Source organism: Nyctibius grandis, chromosome 12 (assembly GCF_013368605.1).
Source record: "Nyctibius grandis isolate bNycGra1 chromosome 12, bNycGra1.pri, whole genome shotgun sequence".
NCBI lineage: Eukaryota > Metazoa > Chordata > Aves > Nyctibiiformes > Nyctibiidae > Nyctibius > Nyctibius grandis.
The window spans coordinates 21,783,276-21,806,743 of record NC_090669.1 but is presented as its reverse complement, the minus strand read 5'-3'; the positions used below and the strand labels follow the sequence as shown (position 1 = coordinate 21,806,743).

Below are 23,468 nucleotides of genomic sequence, written 5' to 3'. Positions count from 1 at the left end.
GCCTTCAGCTGACTTAGTTTTCTCTTTCCAAGAACTAATGGAGTAAGTACATACAGATCTGAGCGCTCCCAGCTAAGGAAAAACAGGACAAGGAGCCCAAGCGTGTTTGAATTAAGCGTTGCTTGTGATGCTTCTGTCAGAACAGGCCTGAGCAGCAGCGCAGGGAGGCTGGCAAAGAGCAAAAGGACTGCTGTGGCTGATGTGCTGCTCCTGCTTCAGAGGAACTGCTCTGCAGCAGCAGTACTTCTGAGGAGCAGTGTCACTATCTGTGCATCTCAGCTGACTGAAACCTAGGGTGACCCTAGTAACAAGCTCTTAGAGCTGTCTCTCATGCAGCTGTGCTTGCTCTCATCACAGGCACAGCAGGAACTGCTGTTTTTACACAGAGCCCAGTTTCTACAGGAACATCTGAGCTGCACAGAGGCACAGCTGTGCACATTTCTGTAGGGAACAAACCTCCTGACACAGCTGACCTTCCTGAAGGAAGAGCCAGCTCTCACATGGTACCTGAAGGCATAAACAGTGACTTCTGTGCTATACTCAGGTTTGCTGGAGTAGAAATGCATGCAGACCTTGCAGGTGTCAGGTTTATTTTACATAGAATAAGTTTAAAATACTACACAGAATGAAGACAATATGTACATCACTTTGTAGGCATGCTCCTGTACACAGGGAATGTTCTCAATGCTCGGATGAGAAGGGGCAGAACCTCAGCACACCTGCATCATCATGGAGTTCACCATGGTATCAAAAGCCCTAGAGAAGGAAATGAACACAGAGTATTAAAGGAGGCAGCTAGTTCTGCACAGATTTCTTGTAACAAAACCAATGGCTACAGTGCCTCTAACTGGTTAACAGCCTGACTTTCTCTAAGCTAGATACGTGGTTTTACTCTATAGCGTGTTCTGTTGAGTAAATAATGAGTTTTAATTAAGCTGAAGTAAGGACATGTCTTACCCTGACTGTAGACCTGCCTCAGCAAAGTGTAAAAGAAGTTGTTCTTCCTTAGGCAATAGAAACCCTCCACATTATTAACACCCCCTGTGAGATTCCAGATGAGAAATGGGGGGTGCTGGCCCTCCCACACGAGGAATTATGCATGCTGAGTGCCCGTCTACCCAGGATAAGCCCTGGACAAGTGCAGTTGTTCACTCTGTTTAACCTGCACTATTTATCTATGTTTATGCTCATCTTTCCCTAAGAAACAGGTAACTTTTTCTCCCCAAGAAATTACTTTTCTTGACCCAATGTTTCTAATATTAGTTCTGAGGCAGGAGTGAGAGTTCTGTGTAACTTCTGATGAGGCTGTCAGAGGTTCCTGTTATGTGGTAATGGCCCAAAGACAACACAGCTGTTCCCCAGTTAGGCAGCTGGAGCAGGCACATCTCAACTGGTCAACCACAGGCGTTATGCTCTTGGTCCTATTACATCACTGCTACGCTGCAAGTTCCAGAAAGATGACAAAGATCAGAAAGATCAGTATGATTAGCCAACTTACCTGGAATGGATACGGTCCCCAGGGTTATAAAAAGGGTTGCACATTATGTCCGTGTAGGAATTATGCAGCTTTCGGAACATCTGAAAAGGGATTGCAGTTTAATTAATTAATTTTTTGCTTCTCAGCACTTTATGAATAAGTGGAAGTAGTAAAAACAGTGATGTGGCAAGTCACCCTCTGACTTCCTGCACTTACACTGCGGATCTCATTGTCTCGAAGTGCTGTGTTTGAAGAATCCACCACCATCACAAACTTCACCTTCGAGTTTGTCACGTAGCCATATCTGTGCAGCTGTTAAGGCACGTGCTGCTGACACACCAGAGCCTGGCAGAGCAACTAAAACAAGGCTGGAATACACTCAAAGAAACATGTGGAGAGGAAACATCATGTTCTTGCTGTGCCCAGCTCACAACTAGGAGTAGGTGAGGTAAGCAAACACTAGATTGCAGGAGCTGTATCCCCTCTATACCTGATTTCTCCCATCTTTGAGGGCTCCAGGTCAAGCTTGCTCCTACACTGCCTGGTAAGACACACCTTGCAATTTCAGAAGCAGCCTCCTGCTAGCTGTTTTGGTGAGGGTTTCTTAAGAACTATTTCAATGATAGAGCCACCTTATTTATTCTAGTTTGGGAGTCTACAATCAGAGACCTGGAGATTTTCCAATATCAGGCAGTGTGACTGACCTGAGGCTTCAAAACTTCACCACCAGTTTATGAAAACCCAGAAATCAGGTCTGCTGATAACTTCCATCTGTGGGATTCAGAGAAAAAGCCAAAGAAAGTTCAAAAGATCAACTTTGTGACTTAAAAACACTGGGGCAGCTGTGGCTGTGGAGTACAGATTTTAGAGAAATCAGACCACACACCTGGGATTTAGGTACTGGAGCAGAGAAACCTTCTTACTCCTGCTGCCTTCACTAGTGTTTAATTAAAGAGTCCAGGTTTTGTTCTAGTCACAGACAACTGTTTTAGCTAAGCAGGGAATAAAGCCCTCAGTTTATGAAGGGTGAAGTCTAGCTGCACCAGACACTGTTCACACGCTGCACTCCCTCATGTAGGCAAAAGGTAAATTTTTGCACAACCCAGTTGGGCACCGAACTGACCAAGGCACCAAACCTGAACCTCTACGTGCCAAACTGGTCAGTGAACACGTCTGGGTATTTACTGCTGATGTCTTTAACATGGCAGAAGTAGGAAGAGGGGCTTCCCACACGGAGCCCCTCGCAAGAAAAAGCCTATAAACACATGCTGGCATGGCAAAAGGCGTTAGAAAGATACACCTTGTAGTCTTCAGTGGGGTAGAGGAGCCCTAGGTACAGTTCCCTCTGATCTACAAGAGCCTTGCCCATAGCAGAGATCTTCTCATCCACGACGTCGAGGGAAGTGTGCACGGTGTAGTGGAACTTCAGCTCGTTTTCGGTTGGAACGCTCCGGATGTAGAGGGGATAGTTCTGAGGAGGAGAACAAATGACACCAACTAGGACTGGCTACTCCGCTGTGTAAGTGATGCCACGACAGTGCTTCCACCCCAAGAATTGTGCTCTCAGAAGTAAGCTATTTTAACCACTTTACGTTCACAGCTGTCACAGCACAGCCCCCTCTACACCTTGCAGCGCTTGTGGAACAGATCTGGCTCCATACACCAGTGGCAGGAGAATCATTTGCACAGGTACTGCACAAGGCTCAGCCCCCCCCCACCACTTGATCCACCCCCTTACCCCAGCAGGGCCTGTCCCCAGCTCAGCAGAAAACCCCTCCCCTGGCAGCAGGTCAGCAGGACACCACAGGGCACCCTTGCACTGTCGCTCTACTCCCTACGCCAGCTCCCCCTGCCCTGGTCCCAGCCTGCTTCAGTCTCCAGTGTCTGCCCTGCTCCCCCCATATCTGCCAAGATAGTGACAGGACAAGGGGGAACGGTTTTAAACTGAAAGAGGGGAGATTTAGATTAGATATTAGGAAGAAATTCTTTACTGTGAGGGTGGTGAGACAGTGGCACAGGTTGCCTAGAGAGGTAGTAGATGCCCCAGTCCTGGCAGTGTTCAAGGCCAGGTTGGATGGGGCTTGGAGCGACCTGGTCTGGTGGAAGGAGTCCCTGCCTGTGGCAGGGGGTTGGAACTAGATGATCTTTAAGGTCCCTTCCACCCCAAACCATTCTATGAGTCAAAGCTCTGCCCTGCTCCCCCCACTCCTGATCACACTCTGAGGAGGCTCAGAGGTGACCTTAGTGCAGTCTACAACTACCTGAAGGGAGGTTGTAGCGCGGTGGGAGTCGGCCTCTTCTCCCAGGCAACCAGCGATAGGACAAGAGGACACAGCCTCAAGCTTGGCCAGGGGAGGGTCAGGTTGGACATTAGGAAGCATTTCTTCTCAGCAAGGGTCATTAGCCATTGGAAGGGGCTGCCCAGGGAGGTGGTGGAGTCACCATCTCTGGAGGGGTTTAAGAAAAGCCTGGCCATGGCACTTAGTGCCACGGTCTAGTTGCCATGGTGGTGTCAGGGCAATGGTTGGACTCGATGATCCCAGAGGGCTCTTCCAACCTGGTTGAGTCTGTGATTCTGTGACCCTGCCCCACTCCCCTCACCCCCACCCCACAACCTCACCCTGCCCCACAGCCCCAGCCCTGCTCCCCTCCTCACTCCCGCTCAGGCCCCACCACCCGAGGCCCAGCCCCTCTCCCCACAGCCCTGCTCAGGCCCCCCCGACCCCCTCAGGCCCTATAAGCTCGGCCCCACCACCCGCGGCCCACCCTCGCCCCACCTCCTTGGCGATCACGGCGACGCACACCGCCATCTTGCCCCCGCCGTCCCGCCCCGCCCCTTCCCGCGCGTCACGTGAGGCGGACGGCGCGCGGCGCTCACGTGAGGCGCGGCGGGAGCGCGGGCGCGCGCGCGGGCCGGCGGTTGCCATGGCGAGGGCGGTGCTGGTGCCCCTCTGCCTCTGCTGGGCCCTGGGCCCCGCCGCGGCCTCCGCGCCGCCCAACCTCCTCCTCCTCCTCATGGACGACGTGAGTGGGGCCGGGGGGGGGTCCGTGTGACACTGAGGGGGGCGTTAGGGTGGAGGTTGGGCACCGGGGAGGGGGCCTGTTTGTGACCAAGAAGGGAGCCGGGGACCTGTCCCCAAAGAGGGGTTCGGGTTCCTGGGAAGGGGTCTGTGTGGCTGAGGGAAGCTGGGGCCTCGGCTCCATGGGGTGCTTGTTATGGGGTGTGGGCTGGGGGGGCTTGTCATGGGGGTGAGAGTAGGGCCCTCGTGGTGAGGCGGGGTCCCTGGGGGGGCTTGTTATGGGGGTGAGAGCAGGGTGGTCGTGGTGAGGTGGGGTCCCTGGTGGGGCTTGTCATGGGGGTGAGAGCAGGGTGGTCATGGTGAGGTGGGGTCCCTGGGAGGCTTGTCATGGGGGTGAGAGCGGAGCCCTCATGGTGAGGTGGGGCCCCTGGGGGGGGCTTGTCGTGGGGGTGAGAGCGGAGCCCTCGTGGTGAGGTGGGGTCCCTGGGGGGGCTTGTCATGGGGGTGAGAGTGGGGTGGTCGTGGTGAGGCGGGGTCCCTGGGGGGGCTTGTCATGGGGGCGAGAGTGGGGTGGTCGTGGTGAGGCGGGGTCCCTGGGGGGGGCTTGTCATGGGGGCGAGAGTGGGGCCCTCATGGTGAGGTGGGGTCCCTGGGGGGGCTTGTTGTGGGGGCGAGAGCAGGGTGGTCGTGGTGAGGCGGGGTCCCTGGTGGGGCTTGTCATGGGGGTGAGAGTGGGGTGGTCGTGGTGAGGCGGGGTCCCAGGGCTGGTGGAGTGGTTCCCGCGGTGGCCCACCCTCTCCCAGGCCCGGGTGCTGGGTGGGGCATGGTTTGAGCGCCAGTGCCTTGCGGGCAGGGCCGCTGTCAGAAACGTTCTGCTCATGGCTGGGAGTTTGTTCGTGGTGTGTGGACGGTGCGTCAGAGACGCTGGGGTGGTGGTCCCTGAGCTCGCGGTGTGTGGGCTGGGTCCAAAGCTGTTCTGGTGCTGAGGCAGAGGCCTTGAGGTTTCATCAAGTTGGCTCCCCATGAGCCTTATCCTGCAAATTACTCTTTCTGGACATCCTCCTAGGTGCAAGTCAGGGGTGGTTTTTGAGCCTGGCAAGACTTGTGTTTTGAGAGTGTATCTTGAGCGTTTATTTGCCACTCTGCTCCCTCGAGCTCTGTCTCACTGACTCCTGCGGAGCAGAGCTCTCCCTGCTGTGCCTGATCCCCCTTAGGTCGCAGTTTCCAGGTTCACACATCGTCCCTTCCAGGTGGCGTGGCCTCCGTGTCCAGCCCCGTGCTACATCCCTCGCCTTGTCGGTAGGCCAGCGCCCGTGGGGCAGCACGTGAGCAGGGTCTGTCCTGTGAGGTCTTGAGCACAGTGATTCAGGCGCAGCTCACGGGTTGATGTGACGGTCTGGAAAAGTTTGATTGAAATAAGCAGGAATATTTGAGTAAGTTTGTAAGTGCTTACTCTGAAAGCCATCGTGCTCGCTTGCTTTCTTTCTCGAGTCCTTTCCAGATTTTGTGAAGAATTGAGGAAGGCCCAGGCCCGGCGTATCCCTGCCTTCCTTCAGGGCAGAGCTGCCCTGGGTGACCTGCACTAGAGATGTTGCAATATTATTGCAAACCTCTCGGTCTTCCTTGTCCTGCTGAAAAGAAATGAGATTTCTCAGATCTAGAAGGTCAAGCCCATGTGCAAGTCTGTTGGAATTGGTGCTCACACACCTACATACCTTATCTAGAAGTCTAATCGTCTTTTCTGCCAGTCCATTCATACTGACTGAGCAATTAACTCCACACTCCTTGGCAAAGGATTCCACTGGTAAATGTTGAAAAACAGGTTGTCTTAGTGGGTTTCTAGCCTTGATAGAATCATTCTGAAGTTAAGGCTTGGTTTTGTAGCCTACAAAAATAATTGTGGCAATGTCTTCTAATACCAGTGATGGGTGTCGTGGGAGGAGCACCGAATGAGGCGCAGCTACGAGTGTAGACAAAGACATTCTGATACATTTCAGGAAATGTTTTAGAAACCCAAACTTGCCTCCTGAAAAACTAAACAAGCAGAAAACTAATTCCACTAATTTTTGCTCTCTGAACTGGGAGGGAGGGGGCAATAAATCATGGAAGAGTGGAAATAATCACAGATTTGTTTCCAACTAAAAGTCTTTTCACTTTTGCACCCTGTAGTGGTCTTGGCCATGTGGGTAAGGAAATATATTCATTACCAACACATCCAAGTTGCTGCCATCTTCCTGTTTTGCTTCTCGTCTAATATTTTCATGTCGTCTTTTAGGTGTGTTTGTGGTAGAAATGCAGGGTGTGCTGTTTTAAGCTACTGGAAAAGCTAATGAGGGTGGGTATGTGACTCGAAGGGTGGGCAAGCTCTTGTTGCCCGTTTGGCTCCGTTCTGCCAATCCGACATGACTGCCTCGCTGTTGTTTTCATAGTATTTCTACACTCCTGTACAGGATAATTACCTTGTAAGCCTAGTTTTTCTGGCCAGTTGAGCCTCTGGCAGTCCATCTCAATTTTCCATTCAGGAATATTTCCCCTCAAGCTGGCATTTGTAATTTTCAAGATGAAAGCTCCTTGGGACAGTGATTATCCCACTCTAAAAGTGTTGGTGCAGCATGAGACATGGTGAGGCACAGATCCTAACTGGAGCGTGTGTGAACTATTTATTTATTTAACGTGCTGTTCATTAAAAATACATCTCCATGGTCTTTTTCCTTTGATCCTGCAGTAACTTCTGTGACTCTGTGTGTGAATTAGAGCAACATGATATTCTTTTTTTCTTTCTTCCTCGATGATAACAATCCTGAAGAATCAGAACTGGGTGGTGATCCCATTGAATCCATTTTAATTCCCCATCCTAGTGTTAGGTGGTACCATTTAATTGCTCCTTGCTCAAACCCCAACAGCCGGCTTTGCAGCTGACAATTTTCTTTTCCAAACTGCACCACTGCAGTGTAAATGTTACACTCTCAAATGGGACCAGACAGATGGTTTTCTAAAGATCTCAAAACATTACACCCTCCATATCAGTTGCTCACCTGATACGCATCTGTATTAAAGTAAGCTATTGCCTTTTTTAAAGCATAATATAACCTCCAGCAACCACGGTGCCTAATTGCTCGTTAAGTTGTTCCCTTTGAGAACCTTCTGGTTTAAGTCACTTACTTTTATTTGTATTATTACCAGTAATAGTTTTCAGCAGTGAACGTAGACAACGTGATGGTAATTTTATGGTTCTCCTGGCGTGTGACCTCTGAATTAGGAGGAGGACGCAGGGTGAAACCACTCTCTTGCAAATAAGCAGAGTGACAGATGATGCTTCTGGCAGGTTTCTCTCCAGAGCTTGCTTTTAAAATAAACACTTTCTCTCTTCCCTGCAGCACTGCTTTTGAGTTTAGACCTTTTCCTTGCATTTCTGGTTGTGTATACACAGATGGGTAGACAAATAGATGCAGCAGGCTGAGATGGAGACCTGGGGTCAACGGTCCAACACAAAGACACGTAGCCAGGGACTGAAGGGTCAGGCTTTGCAGCTGTACAACGCTGAGCACGTCACGTGTAACTTCCTTTTCCTCCCTGGTGTGTGTGCACTGGCCAGTTTTCAGGCGCTGGAGTGAGAGTGAAGGCATTAGGGTTCTTACCCAGTTGTGCTACAAGTGTTTTAATGCCTGTTAGCAAGTCATTTAATCTCATGTGTGCCTCGGTTTCCCATTTGCCAATGAAAACTGTAATAGTTCCCTGCTTCACAGCGTTGGGGAAGATCATTTTTATCACGTTTGTGAAGTACTCCCTGAAGAAGGAGATGAGCGCTATAAAGATTTAGAGATGAAGGGCTACAATAAAAGTATTATGTGGGCCCAGAAGCATCGTCATTGTGGAAGAGTAAAAGCACTTTTACATCTTTTGGTGTGTTCTTTTTACAGATGGGTTGGGGTGATCTGGGAGTTTTCGGAGAGCCTTCTAAGGAAACTCCTAACTTAGACCAGATGGCTTCAGAAGGGATGCTTTTCCTGGATTTTTATACTGCCAGCCCCCTCTGTTCTCCGTGTAAGTAAACTTGAGTTTTAAACGAGCCTATAAGCATGCCACCTTCTGAGAAGGCTGGGACGTTTGCCAGCATCTGACACGAACTAGCAACCAAACCAGTGATTACCCTCAGGGCAGAGTTTGGATTTGGTGCTTTGATCTTGCATTTTTGCTCCCTTTTTATTTATGTTTTGATTGGAAAACCTACAATCCTCGGTTCATACGAAGCAGTGTTTTAGTGATGAAACCAGTCCAGCTAGAGGATTTTTTAAAACATTCTGGTTTAGTATTCTAGCCTCAGTCATTGCATTTTTTTCCTCTTTCTTAAACAGACAAAGCAGTATCTAAATTGTTGCTGAACATAGTTTGTACATAGTTTGTCTGTTCCATGGGCTTTGGTGAGACTTTCATGCAAGGCATGGCAGCAGGTTGTGTCCTGCTTTTCACCCTGGTGGCTTGCAAGATTCTTGGGGAAGGGACAAGAGATAAAAGAAACGTTTGGGTCTGGGAGATGCAGATATTTTTATCCTTATTGTTTTTTCTGTGGTGTGGTTTGGTGGTTTTTTTTCATTTTCTTTCTTTTTTCCTTGGACCTGATTGGCAGCCAAGAACTGAAACAAAAATGAGGAACAGAGGCTTTTTATTTGGGCTTTCAATTTGGATATAATATGTCGGTGTGCTGATGATGTGTCCTTGCTCAGAAAAGGCATTTAAAATATGCTGAAGTCCTGCTAAATCCAGTGGTGGTACTGCATGTGCTTAAACATCTGTTTAAAAGTTTCCTGCAGTCAAGACCTGACTTTTATTGTCAGAGCTGAACAGCTTTCTTCACTATTACGTGACTTTTGTTCAGGCAAGCTTGAAAACTTAGCCTCAAGCATGGAATCAGTTTGTGTTACGATTTCCTCTTACATATATATGTCAGGTATTCCTTCAGGTATTCCCTTTAGAATTACTGAGATAGGAGGGCAGCTACACTGACTGTTGAAAGTAATTACTCTTCAGCAGTGGATAATTTAATAGAGGGGCCAAATTTCAGTCAGGTTTGTCCTGGAATAACTCAAACGATGTCGTGTCAGAACCTGGCTATCTCCACGGCTCACTGGAGAGGGGAGCTGCTGCCTGTTCTAATGTGAGTGATCTTTGTAGCTGGCAAAAGGACACTGGCATGCTTCAGTCAGTGCACTGTCCTCAGCTTTAACATGATAATATTAAGCAGAGAATGCATGTAAAATAAAACAGTTTATGTAAAATAAACCAGTTTTTGTTGTTATTTGCAGCACGGGCAGCACTGTTGACGGGCCGGCTCCCAGTGAGGAATGGTTTTTACACCACGAATGCACATGCCAGAAACGGTATGGGCTTCATTCCTGATTTGCCTTCCTCTCTTGATTTCCCTCTGTGCTTTGTAGGAAGTGTTGCTTTGAACAAAGGCTTGGCTCGGTGGTTTTCCCCTATGGATCTTCCCGAGTGGCACAAAAAGATTGCCATGTTAACTGCTGGTAATAAGCGTGAAATTTATTGCTTCCTCCTCATCAAGCAGAAAACCTCCTCAAATTAAGAGACATAAGCAAGGCTGGTTGATCCATTTGCTTCTGCTGGCTGAGAAGTGTTTCCTCTGGGCAGCCTAATTGGTGTCTGGTGAAAGAAAGTCACGTGTTAGCACCCAGAGTAAAGCACAGGCTGCTTACAGTTTTATTCAGCAGCCAGTTTTCTAACCGTTTCAGCCCTGGCAGTTTTATAGCACTGTTGTGCCTGTGGGAAGATTACCAGTTCATAACATTTCTGGGTTGTTTTTGGTTCCAGAGTGACAGATGCCACGTGAGACCGTGCATGCTTGGGCAAGAATCAGCAGCTACATACTGATTCACGCTGTGTATCAGCGAGCGTGCTTGGCTAGCTCCCTCCTAACCAAAGCCACGCCGTAGGTTCTCAAGGGCCAGGGAACTGTGGGCTGTGGGAGATGTATCATTTCTTTCAGCTCTTGCAGTCTGAGCAAGTTTATCGATCGTTTGATTTAGGAAAAAAAATGCCTTCGTTTTGGAAAATATAAAGCAAATTTGCAGGAGTAAAAGCAACTCCAATGCACTCCTAAAGCGCTTGCTTTCCTAATGGCCCCCCCCTTTCAAGGGTCTCACCTTCATTCAGTGATGGCCGTGGTGGGCAAGTGGATGGAGAGCTCCCTTTGATCTCCCTGAATCTACTTGTTCTCTTCATCTCATGGCCTGGGAGGACTTCCAAAGAGTGATATTGCTGGGACTTGAAACTAATTGCTATTTAGAATAGAGTAGAATAGACTATTTCAGTTGGAAGGGACCTACAACGATCATCCAGTCCAACTGCCTGACCACTTCAGGGCTGACCAATTTAAAGCCTGTTGTTAAGGGCATCATCCAAATGCCTCTTAAACACTGACAGGCTTGGGGCATCGATCACCTCTCTAGGAAGCCTATTCCAGTGTTTGACCAACCTCTTAGTAAAGAAATGCTTCCTGATGTGCAGTCTAAACCTGCCCTGGTGCAGCTTTGAACCATTCCCACACGTTTATGTTCCAGTGCTTCTAATGGTGGGTAGCCATGAGCTGTTTGCTCTAGTATTTGTAAGAGTCAGAAAGAATTCTTGTTTGTTTTACGCAGCATACACGCCACAGGATATAGTAGGAGGAATCCCAGATTCTGAATTACTGCTTCCAGAGTTGCTGAAGAAAGCTGGCTACGTCAATAAGATCATTGGCAAATGGTAAACTTATTTTAAGATCTCGTGCTTTGAGATTTCAGCGTGTATGTGAAGGGGCAGCAGAACAACCAGAACTGCAGGAAAAAAACCCCTGTTTTGAAGCTCAGATGTCTCACTTTTGAAATCTGTGCTGGATCTTCCCCCCTGCTGTGATCAATTTCTGAATTGAGTGTTATCATTACGAGTACATACATCTGTCTTCATACAAAGAGTTGAAGGGGTTTGTGTGTGTGTATATATATTTATAGACCCTTCACCTCTGTGCTTTCATCCATGTATCACACTCCTTAATCAAAAAACACGATGTTCTGTTGGAACTTGCCTTCAGCACCTACATGCTTTTCATCTTTGGCCCCTGCTATATGTTGTTTTTTTTATTAACAGAGCAGACTAAATTGTGAAAGCATCTTTTGGGGGGTGGGCAGAAGTGTGTGGTATAGAAATAGAGCTGCAGATGTCTCCAGGGCTACGTTGGAGATTGTTCATCGAGTGTGGAAGGTCAGGGTGGATAGGGATAGACTCGATCAGGACAGTTGATACCAGAACTGGAAGCCTGGAAGGTGTTTGGATCCAACAAGCACGGTGGAATTACCAGTGTAATAGTTAAAACTGGTGCATTTGTAACACCGAATTTCCAATGTGCTTGTGGGCTGTGATGGAATCCTGTGGGGTGTGGGGAATCTGAACAGCTGATTCACAGTTTGGAACAGTGCTGTAGTAAATAAATGCATAAATAGCAACTTCAAAACAGACACCAGAGGAGTGCTGCTTGGTTAACAGAGTAATTGGGAATGAAGAGACTTCGGACAGGAGTAGTATCAAGGGGATACTGTTTAGGAAAGTGATGGGATACAATTTATTTAAGCATTTTGTTAACAAGTTGGAGAAGAGTGAGTTTGAATTGCGGTCGGATTCACCAGTGCTGCTGAAATTGGAAAGCAAGCAACCTACCCTAAGACAGTGAATTATTTATTACCACAAATCCAACCAGCAGAGTAGCCGTGAAGAATCGGATCAGTGAACTGAATGCAATAAGATGCAGTTCAGTGCTAATAAATGTAAATTCATACACCCAGGGAAAAGAAATAAACAAGCAAATAGAGATTGGTTCCAGGCAGTTATTTGGAAAACAGCAAATCTGGAAGGACCTGCGAGTGTTAGTGAGGAGCAGGCTCAGTCTGAACATGCGGTGTGCTGTCGGTGTGCGCCCAAGAACTGTCCCCAGACAGGACTAGGGGTGATCCTGCACAGCAGCAGAATCTGTGCACACCACCTGCTTCCTAGAAAGGTGTAAAGAAATGCAACGTGCAGGAGTTAAACTGGAGTCTCATCCCAGCCACGTGTAGAATTTGAGGGCTTTGAATGATTTTTAAGTTTTCCAGATGAAGGTTTTTATATCCTTTCAACATCCCTCATAAAAACTTTTCAGGGTGTCCTGTGCCAGTGAGTTCCACAGTTTAATTATGTGTTTGCAAGTCAAGTATTTTCCATGACCATTAGTTTAGAATTTGTTGCATTTCATTAAATATCTATTTTTTTTGTGTTGCGAGAGGGAGAGAATAATCAGCATCTCAGTAATGATTTGATACCTTTTTCCAGTCTCTTTCTCTGTAAATTCTCTTAGGGCTTTCTTAGAATAAAATCTTTTCTCATGTCCCCTGTGGTACAAACAGCCAGGCATAGCTTTGCATTATCATTTATATAAACGAGGAAGAGGTAGAATCCTGCAGGTCAGACTTGCAGTTTTAGTTACACCACCAAGATATGATCATAGAATGATGATTATTTTCTGTTATAACTCATGTTGGAATAGCTCAGAATAACACCGTGGATCATTTCAGTTCAGGTAATGCATTTTATGCCCCTTATGTTCAGAAAGTGTGCAGTGGGTGATGGCACCAAATGGACAGGTGGCAGATGCAGGCTGGTGAGTGGAAGCTGGAATGATTAAATAAAAATTAAGCTACAAAGATCTCCTTTAGAGACTGGGAGAGGATGGGTGTTCTGTATATTCAGGATGAATGAAGGAAATGGAGAATTTGCAGTATATTAGAGGAGCTTCATCTTGAAGTTAAAGAATTTTCAAGCTGCATAGTAGAACAGAGCTGTCCTCAGGAGTAGCTAAACGTGTTTTATGTTCACGTGTGAACGTAAAGAACTCATTCTCATTTACATTCAGGTCTCTTTGTACCATTTTGGCAGCATGAATACTCCATAAAGGGAATGCAGATATAATGGTACATTTAATGAGCTTTACCTTGTGTTTTTACAGCTTAGTGGTATAAAAGTGACTTGTCATAGATCAGAATGCTTAAGTAAAACGTTATGTGTGTCTTTGCAATGGCTTTGGGCAGTGTAGTCCATCAGTACAGATCATCAAGACAGCGTGAGAGAAGACACTGATAGAGGGAAATAATGGAAAACAGACTGGTCAGTAGACTAAAATGGGATATATGTGAGCACTGAAGTGAGTCTGCGTGGATGTGCTTGCAACAAGTATGAGAAAGATCAAGATAATGCTCTGCAGTCATTTATTTGATTAAAATGCTTGAAGTTTTTCTTCTTAGGCAAAGATTGTTTTCTTGCATGCCATTCTGATGATATTATTATTTGCTGCTTTGCAGTAGAATTTTAACTCATCTGTTTCCTTTGTTCCAAGGCATCTGGGCCACAGGCCCCAGTTCCACCCCCTGAAGCATGGGTTTGATGAATGGTTTGGATCCCCAAACTGCCATTTTGGACCTTTTGATAACAGAGCACTCCCCAATATCCCTGTGTACAGGGACTGGGAAATGATTGGCAGGTAATTCAGCTTACTTACTATGTAAATTTAAAATTTAAGCTCATTAAATATCAAGCTAGATGTTTGATTTTGAGGATTAATAAAGGTCTGAGTAACCTGCAAGTTGCATGTGGACCATCTCGGGATGTGACTGCTCTACAATGCCTCCCTCCCAGAGATGTTTGCTTATCCTCTCATGCCCTAAAGGCTTCCTGTGGTGATTTCACTCCACTGCTTCTCTTGGAAGCTGGTTCCATTCTGTACTGAAAGACCTCTTTATTCCTTCTCTTCCTGTTTGTAATAACCTTTTGTCTGTTTGCATAACACCATTCTATGCTCCAAGTCTGCAGTCTGCGCCATTCTTGTCCATTCACTTTTGTGCCTGGTAGCGTCTTGTTTCACTTGCTTTTATTCTCCTGAGGATTGTTCCCCACCCTTCTTTGCTTAATTGGTGTCTAAAGATACTTCTAACATCATGTTTTCAAAGTTCTGATTCCAAGATTGCTCTGTTTCACTGAAAGTTGTTGTGTACTTCTGCAAATTTTACTCACACATCAAACAGCTCTCTATTGAAGGAGTAGTGGCATAAGATCTTTAAGCATACTTATCTATGCTGATAGCTTAACAGTGAAAAATCAGTGGCTCAGGTTTGTCCTGAGTTTGTGGAAAGCCTTTTTATGTTGTATATTCCTTAGGATTGATTGCTTTTTGCTCTCTTGATTCATTTTCTCTCAAGATATTATGAAGATTTCAAAATTGATCAGGAGACAGGTGAAGCCAACTTGACTCAGATCTACCTGCAGGTACTATTTTAATACTGGTTTCTGAGCCACAGTGACTTTATGCTTCTTTTTTTTTTTTGGAGAGATTTAGATGGCAGAGGATGATTCCATTCAATTCATTTTTATTGCTGTTTACAGGAAGCTCTCGATTTTATTAGCAAGCAGCAGGCCAGCCAGCAGCCATTCTTTTTATACTGGGCAATTGATGCTACACACGCTCCTGTTTATGCCTCCAAACGTTTCCTGGGCACTAGTCAGAGAGGACTGTAAGTCTTGTTTTTTGTGGGTGTTGGTCTTATTGGTTTTTTTTTAATTAATACCTCGTGCTGCAGAAACAGAAAACCTAAGCAATGTTTCTTAGATCCAAGCATATAGATCATTTCTCAAATGTGTATGTGTGTGCTGAAATACATTAGTTAGCGAGGACCTTGCTTGGATTGCTCTTTAATAATTTTGCTATAATCTGAAGTGAAGATCATGTGACTAAAATGGGGGAGAAGGGGGAGTCTAAGCTCCTTTGCCAGTTGTGTGAGTAATGAAGTGCTGTATGTGGCACAGATGATTTTTTGGAAGGCTTTTGTGTGATTAGTGCCTGTTTTAAAAGCCTATACATCAGACCAGCAAGTAGAAATGCATGCATGAAAAAGGCAATTTACAGGAGGCAAAGAGCTCTGTAGGTATTGTGAGCCTTGCTTCTCAGAGTGCAGTTTCAAACCAGCATCCGTAAGCAAATGGGTGTTTTAAAAAAGCTATATTAGCCTCAAGTCTATGGCAAAGTGACATCGCCTAGATTTGAGAGCTTTATAGCTAAATTTATACCAGTTGCTGGTCTGTATCCAAGAGCAGCTCACATCTGAACGAATTCTGACTCTTAATACCCAAGAGAGGTTGCTCACTGCAGGTGGGAGACACGGGTTTTGCAGTGGTGGTGGAAAACTTTATTACAGTACCTGATGCATAAGAGAAGTATTTCTGTAGCACAGGTGTAAACTGCATCCACTACAGAATCCCAGAATCAGTGAGGTTGGAGGAGCCCTCTGGGATCATCGAGTCCAACCATTGCCCTGACACCACCCTGTCAACTAGACCAGGGCACTAAGTGCCATGGCCAGTCTTTTCTTAAACCCCTCCAGAGATGGGGACTCCACCACCTCCCTGGGCAGCCCCTTCCAATGGCTAATGACCCTTGCTGAGAAGAAATGCTTCCTCATGTCCAACCTGAACCTCCCCTGGCCAAGCTTGAGGCTGTGTCCTCTTGTCCTAGCGCTGGTTGCCTGGGAGAAGAGGCCGACTCCCACTGCGCTACAACCTCCCTTCAGGTAGTTGTAGACTGCACTAAGGTCATCTCTAAAAGCATTGTGGCTGATGGCAACGTGTTATGCTGTGTGACGCTTTTCCTCTTTAATGTTTCGCATCTACTTTTGCCACAGATACGGGGATGCTGTGAGGGAAATTGATGACAGCGTTGGAAAAATTCTAAAACATCTTCAGAAGCTGTGTATCAGTGAGAACACTTTTGTGTTTTTCACCTCTGATAATGGGGCCGCTCTCATTTCAGCTCCTAAACAAGGTGAGTCTCAGATGAATAAACCTGGGCTGGGGTTGTGGAATCAAGGCTTAAATCTCCATGTCTGGGGGGACAGAGAGACCTGTATGTGGGGTTTTCCCTTATGTAGTTAGGAGGAGCCTCAAAATTCAGAGTGTTTACATTTAGAGTTAGGTTATGTTCATTCCTTCTGGTCACTGTTGGAGGAGGTATCCTTGGCTAAATGGACTTTTGGCCTAACCCAGCGTGGCCGTTCACCTGTGTGCATTTCCACTTTGTTCTCTGCTGTCAGGGGTGAGTATTTTTTAATTTATTTAGGACCAGGCACAATAACTTAGCAGGGTTTTTACTTTCCATCTGCCAAATGCATATTTGAGCTGAGTAATTACAGAGTTCAAGAGTCCCTCCTTCTTCAGCTCTCATGAAAAACAGCAAGAAGAAAAAGTATTTTTGTTACTTCACAAGTTTTATTTTGTTTAAATGATTGTTTCTCTCAAACAGAGCCGTTGCAAATTGATTTTATAACCCACTGTCTTCTGTTTGGAGGCAAGCTGTCTCGTGGTTGTTGGACCACAGAGCAGGGAGTATCCTGAGTTCTGATTTCAGCTGAACCACCGTGTTTGACTTTGTGTGACCTGGAATCAGCCACAGGAGCTCCCTGGTTGGTCCTCAGCAAGCTCAGCTACAAGGCTGGGTTAAAAACCCAGACATTCCTGCAAAGCACTTGCTACCTCTGAGAGTGAACATTCAGGGAATGCATGATTATTTTTCTCATTCTCTTATCTGCATCTAATACTGCTCCAGTACTTTAAAAGGATTATGAAAAAAATACTATTTCTGCCTGAAAGTGTCAGATTTCCTTTAGTTACAAACAGCAGTTAACATCCTTAAAGGGAAGGAAAATGCCAGTGAAGTATTTTAGTTTGTTTTTTTGTTTTTTTTTTCCTTTATTTGTTTGATAGCAAGTTGTGTTTAACTGTCACTTTCTCCCTGACCTGAAAAGACACTCCTAAAATTTCATCATAAAGCTATATTACACACACACAAAAAAAACCCAACACAACAACTGAACCAAAACAAACCCAAAACAACTCTGGGCATGTTATTTGAAGAAGCAGTCATGCAGAAATGAAAATTCATTTAAAACTAGCTTCAAAATTTCCTAGTTGACAGTGTCCCTTTGAAATACGATCATGGTTTTTATGGGTTCTTTCCTCTCTCTAGGAGGAAGCAATGGTCGTTTTCTGTGTGGCAAACAAACCACCTTTGAAGGTGGCATGAGAGAGCCAGCTATTGCTTGGTGGCCCGGACATATACCTGCAGGAGGGGTGAGTATCTGCTATTAACAATTCTGACTGGTCTTAAGTGGACTGAAGTGAACGGAGTGGTTCTTGCTGGATTTGGTGGGCTTTGGATCAGACTTCTAAAGTGCCCAACATGTCAGTCCAGACTCTTGTCTAAATAAGGAGCTGAATGCTGCCCCTAGAGAATGATGCCATTCCTGTTTGTTATTGCAAATTTGCATGTAGAGTGTCTGTGATCAACACTTCTGTGAGCACCAAGCAGCCTGGTCCTTTTGTCTTCCTGCTCTATTTAAACCCTTGAGTCTTTTGGACCACAGTATTTTTAGTGGGTTATGGGTTTGAACAAACTGGAGTACAAAGACACATTGCTAACACGTGTCCCAGTCTAGAGCAGGAGGGTGTTGCCCACACAAACTCTCTGTGCCCTGAAGGATCAAGTGATTCGACCCTCACGGCCCTTGCTTTGGTGTCTGATAAAAGCTCCGCTCGGGGAGGTCTAGATACCAGACTATTGCTCTTTCCTGCCTGTACACAAATTCAGATATGATCACTTCAAAATAATCCTCCGGTGGCACTACCAGCCTCTCTTGTCCCAGTTCTCATTAAAGGAAGATGCAATCAATTCTTCTGCAGGCAGGGTTCACCGTACATCATACAGATTCCCTCCCCTTTGTGAGCATCTCTCATCCCTGAAGAAAGTGATACTTCATTAACAGGGTGCTCTGCTTAAGCCTGCAAACTATTCATAAATAAAACATTTTTCTGAGTTGCATTCCTTTTCGGCCGTTTAATTGAGTCAGGATAACGATAATTTATCGCTTACGTTTAGGAGGAAGCCAACAGATAGCTTAGATCTGCAGCTGAGGGCAGAAGGGTCGTTTGGTTTCATCATTTTTAAAGAGTTTACAAATCCTACTAGGGATCTTGTATTATTTTTTTAATTTGAAAGGAAAACAGTCTTTTTGTTTAAATTTAAACATTTCCATAAAGCCTTTACAAGCCAAGTACAACAGCCTTGGGCTAGCATACGAGAACATGAAACCGAAGCCGACTGTTTTGTTTTCCATGTCCAAAGTGAATAATGTGCTAAAAGTAAACATGCATTATAAATGGGGACAAGTAAATACCAAATTTAAAAATTCTTTCCATTGTAGTAACTCTGAGGATAATTAAGAACATGAGTAGAGAAATCATTGTGCCTGCTTGTTTTCTAACTGTGGCTGGCTGGTAGCCCTCTCGCAGGTAGTATGTAGCGCAGCGGTGAAGCTTTACTTGGTGCAGAACGTTCTCAGTAGCCTGGTGTGATGCATGGCGTCCTGCTCGAGGCCCCAGCTGAAGCTGCTCTTGGAATTCCTGTGAACAGCCATTTCTGTGCAGAGTTAAGGTGTTTGCATAGGTGGGCGGGCTGACCACGCCGTGCTGTCACAAGCCCATGCATGCTCAGCGCGCTGGAGAGTGTGCTTAAGGCTTGTTGGGGCAGTATGTGGCTGAAAATCCCCCCCCTCCACCACTGATATCATCCTTGGCACTTAAGCATGTGCTTAACTTTAAGCCCTTCCTATCCTGGGCTCCACTTCACGATGCTGCCGGCCAGATGTCTGCACGTGCAGGCGTTACGCTCCCAGATGTCCTCTTGGACTCCACCTTGAGAAGCCTGTTCTGAACTCCATGCCCAGGATGTGCTGCTTTGCTCTGAGTTAGACCCCCATATGATGCTACTGATCAGTAAATATGTGATAGCTACTTATCTGTCTTTTCTGCTTGTATTCTTGCTATCGAGGCTCCAGCACTGGTACCCACAGCAGCACTGACCGCAGGTGAGAGGTTTGGCATTGCTTCTGTGCAGTATAGCTCATGCTACGTTGGCCCGTAGGGCGCCTGTAGTTATTGCTTCATAATCTCCTCTTTCACTGACGTAGTAAGTGAAGATACCTGGTTACTAGTACATTTTGGGCTTCTTTTCTGTATCTTCCAGAGTCTGTAGCTTCAGTATCTTCTTGACTGCGAGTTTAAACTAGTCAGCCTGAGCCCTGTGTGGTCCAAGAATCTGTACAATGTGGGCAAACTGCTTCAAAGTCTCTCATTGCTCTTTCCTTTTCTTTTTGGCATCCTGGCCTCTATTAGGACTAGTGTAGCCAGCCGGTCTGGGGAAGTGATTGTCCCTCTGTACTCGGCACTGGTGAGGCCGCACCTTGAATCCTGTGTCCAGTTCTGGGCCCCGCACTTCAAGAAAGATGTTGAGGTGTTGGAGCGAGTCCAGAGCAGGGCGACCAAGCTGGTGAAGGGTCTGGAGGGTCTGACCTACCAGGAAGAGCTGAGGGAGCTGGGGGTGTTTAGCCTGGAGAAGAGGAGGCTCAGAGGTGACCTTAGTGCAGTCTACAACTACCTGAAGGGAGGTTGTAGTGGGGTGGGAGTCGGCCTCTTCTCCCAAGCAACCAGCGCTAGGACAAGAGGACACAGCCTCAAGCTTGGCCAGGGGAGGTTCAGGTTGGCCATTAGGAAGCATTTCTTCTCAGCAAGGGTCATTAGCCATTGGAAGGGGCTGCCCAGGGAGGTGGTGGAGTCCCCATCTCTGGAGGGGTTTAAGAAAAGCCTGGCCATGGCACTTAGTGCCCTGGTCTAGTTGCCATGGTGGTGTGAGGGCAATGGTTGGACTCGATGATCCCAGAGGGCTCTTCCAACCTGGTTGATTCTGTGATTCTGTGATTCCTTTCAAAAGAGTTGAAGGAAACAAAGGCTTGGGAGCCTTGAACGAGGGTGGAAGCAAAGACCATCTCAGGAGTACCAAGCACCAAGCTGAAGGGTCAACTCCTCCTTCCTGCGCTGGGGTTGCTCTCAGTGCTGGGGTTGTTCCTTTCCAGCCGTGGACGTTTTGAGGAGCACGCAGAGGGCTAGTGACTGTTTCAGTTGGCACAACTGCAGCCAGAAAAAGGACTTGTGTCTGTGGCCAGTGAAATCTGGTTAGTGAGTGGAAGGCTCATTCCGCTGGTGGGATCTGGCAGTTTATTAATAATCTTATTGATATATAGGGTGGGGGTTTTTGTGTCTGTTAAAGGGTACATTTGTTTGCTGAAGTAGAGAAGTACCTTTTATTTAAACAAAAGAAATTAGGTGGCAGGATTGTGAGCACTTGACATCGATAGAGGGTAGGATAATTGGTGCAGTTGGCTGATCTGCAGGTTTTGGGGGAGAGGGCTGCCTCGGGAGCGCGTGTTGCTCTTGGCATCAACATTCAGTTAATTCTGGTCCCCCGTCAGGAATATTTATTCATACACAAACAGCCTTTCTGCAGTTCCCTCCTCAGCTACGTTTTCCAGGTGAATTCACAACAAATCAGCGTTTCAACATTCCCCACATCGCATCTGCCTTCTGGAAGGATCCAGCTGGAACAAAAAAAAAATCATATTCTGTTGGTATTTGAATCCTCCTCCTCTCTTCCCTCACCCTCCTCCCCTTCCTCTCTCGTGCCTGCTTCCTGAAGGAGAAAAGAACATATCAACCCAAAGACAGCATTGCAACCTTTTCTTCACTATCTCCCATGGGGCGCAAATTGAAATTGAATTAGACAGGGATATCAGGTCTGCTCGCTGTGATAACTGTAAAAGGATTTTATTTAAAAACACCCTGACATTTGTTCACCCAGTTTCAAATATTTAGCTTTCCTCCTTTCCATTCCTGGCGGGGGCGACTTTATTAATTGTCGCCTTTGATTCAGAGTTAAAGCTTGAAAGCCCTGATAACAGCAGTGGTGACTATTTCTTCTAGCGACGTGGCCCACAGCAAAAGGATTTCATTTTCTTAAAGACGGTGTGTGTATACTGAGAGTTTATTAAAAAGAAGAGGGGGAAGGAGGGGGGAAAAATCCGTTCTTACGTGCGTAATACCGGCTGTTTCTCACTGATACGAGCCATATCTGATCTCACTCTGTTTTATATATTATTTATTTTCTCTGGGCTGTTGCCCTCTCTGGATTTTTCTTTTTCTTTTCTAAAAAAAAAAGGGAAAGGCAACTAGAATGAAAGAGCACTGTTGACAGGAGAAAATGGTAATTTTTTTATTTTTCTCTGAAAAATACTTCAAAGTTTTATAGAAATATTAACCTCTTTTTTTTCCCCCCCTTCTTCAATGTGGTGCTGCAGAGCACAGATAAATCCAAGTGGCTGTGGCATGGGCATTTAATTTTCTTAAGAAGTTTTCTCTGCTTCACGGAAAAATGTTGTTTGAGACCAGAAACGTAATTGGATGATTAAAGAGAGTCATCTACATCTGGTTATGGTTAATAAGGGCCAGTACAAGACGACCGTGGTGGCCCCCCAGGATTGTCACAAGGCGATGTATAAATTAGGTGATATTAGAGGCACGAGTCTCAGGTCAGCGATTGCCTCTTGCTGCCTGTTATCAAAAGATTGAGGCGAGGGAATGGAGTGACAAGAAGAAAAGTGACTTTTGGATTTGCCTTATAAATTGTGAGAGACCTAATTACAAAAAGTCTCAGACACCAGTTTGCTCGCCCCCTCCTGACAAAGCAGTTGTCAGGGAGCAGGCGTGTGCCAGACCTCCTCTTCATTAGACTCCAAGCTCTGCATATGGTGTTCTGCTGACCCCGCAGCTCTCCGAAGGCATCCTCAGGGTAAATTAGCTGGCAGATGAGCCTACGAGGGACTGAGCATCTTTGCTGAGATGCTGAGCACTCGCAATCCCCTTTGACTTCAGAGGGAGCGCAGCATTCCCAGCCCCAGTGGCTCAGAATCACAGAATCAACCAGGTTGGCAGAGCCCTCTGGGATCATTGAGTCCAACCATTGCCCTGACACCACCATGGCAACTAGACCAGGGCACTAAGTGCCATGGCCAGGCTTTTCTTAAACCCCTCCAGAGATGGGGACTCCACCACCTCCCTGGGCAGCCCCTTCCAATGGCTAATGACCCTTGCTGAGAAGAAATGCTTCCTAATGTCCAACCTGAACCTCCCCTGGCCAAGCTTGAGGCTGTGTCCTCTTGTCCTAGCGCTGGTTGCCTGGGAGAAGAGGCCGACTCCCACTGCGCTACACCCTCCCTTCAGGTAGTTGTAGACTGCACTAAGGTCACCTCTGAGCCTCCTCTTCTCCAGGCTAAACACCCCCAGCTCCCTCAGCCGTTCCTCGTAGGTCAGACCCTCCAGACCCTTCACCAGCTTGGTCGCCCTCCTCTGCACTCACTCCAACACCTCAACATCTTTCTTGAAGTGCGGGGCCCAGAACTGGACACAGGATTCAAGGTGCAGCCTCACCAGTGCTGAGTACAGAGGGAGATCTGAGACCAGAGAAGAGCCTGTGCGAGGGGACAGTCCAAGGAGCACACAGCTGATCCCCTGGACGACACAGCCAGCTTTGGTTCTCCCCAGCCCTCCGCGTTTGCCGAGTGGCCTCAGGAAAAGCAAGCAGCAGGATTACCCCATCGGAGGGCTCAGTTCTGTTTCCTTCTCCACATCCGTGTGCCAGAAGATCCCCATCCTCTTCTCCATGCAGAGAGGGAACTTCACGCCTACATCTGCTTTCTGTGAGGGATTTGTGGGCTCCTCTCTGTCGCTGCCTACGAGGACGGGCTGAGCTCACCTCTTTGAGGCTGCCTGCTGCAGCGGTGTCCATGAATAAGGCTTAACCTCAAATGCCCGAGACCTGCAAGACCTGTTGATTTTGGTCAACTGATCCAACTGCTTTCCTGGGCCCGGGTTTCCATGGTCAGGCTTCCTCTTGTGCTTAGAGCTTTGCACTTTGATTTCTTCTTACGAGCTGTGGAAGTATTCTTGCACGCAGCTTT

General features: G+C 46.8%; 2 protein-coding genes across 3 annotated transcripts in view; one reads left to right on the top strand and one right to left on the bottom strand.

Moving 5' to 3' along the window:
* Nucleotides 1-573: 573 nt before the first annotated feature.
* On the bottom strand, nt 574-4,314 carry TRAPPC2L (trafficking protein particle complex subunit 2L). The gene is made up of 5 exons (XM_068411454.1): nt 4,255-4,314; nt 2,776-2,948; nt 1,694-1,781; nt 1,499-1,578; nt 574-756 (listed from the first exon to the last, which is right to left on the bottom strand). Exons 1-5 carry the CDS (start codon nt 4,285-4,287, stop codon nt 711-713), a joined length of 420 nt encoding a protein of 139 aa, XP_068267555.1. The 5' UTR covers nt 4,288-4,314; the 3' UTR covers nt 574-710.
* Nucleotides 4,315-4,401: 87 nt separating this feature from the next.
* Nucleotides 4,402-23,468, top strand: part of GALNS (galactosamine (N-acetyl)-6-sulfatase) — a 50,245-nt gene continuing 31,178 nt past the window's right edge. The window contains exons 1-9 of one of the 2 annotated variants that reach the window (XM_068411141.1): nt 4,402-4,501; nt 8,418-8,541; nt 9,801-9,875; nt 11,157-11,259; nt 13,916-14,059; nt 14,775-14,841; nt 14,959-15,086; nt 16,251-16,390; nt 17,591-17,694. In XM_068411141.1, coding sequence (XP_068267242.1) covers nt 4,403-4,501; nt 8,418-8,541; nt 9,801-9,875; nt 11,157-11,259; nt 13,916-14,059; nt 14,775-14,841; nt 14,959-15,086; nt 16,251-16,390; nt 17,591-17,694 — 984 coding nt within the window. In that variant the 5' untranslated portion in view covers nt 4,402. The remainder of the gene's footprint in view (nt 4,502-8,417; nt 8,542-9,800; nt 9,876-11,156; nt 11,260-13,915; nt 14,060-14,774; nt 14,842-14,958; nt 15,087-16,250; nt 16,391-17,590; nt 17,695-23,468) is intronic. The other variant, XM_068411142.1, reaches the window with a different exon arrangement.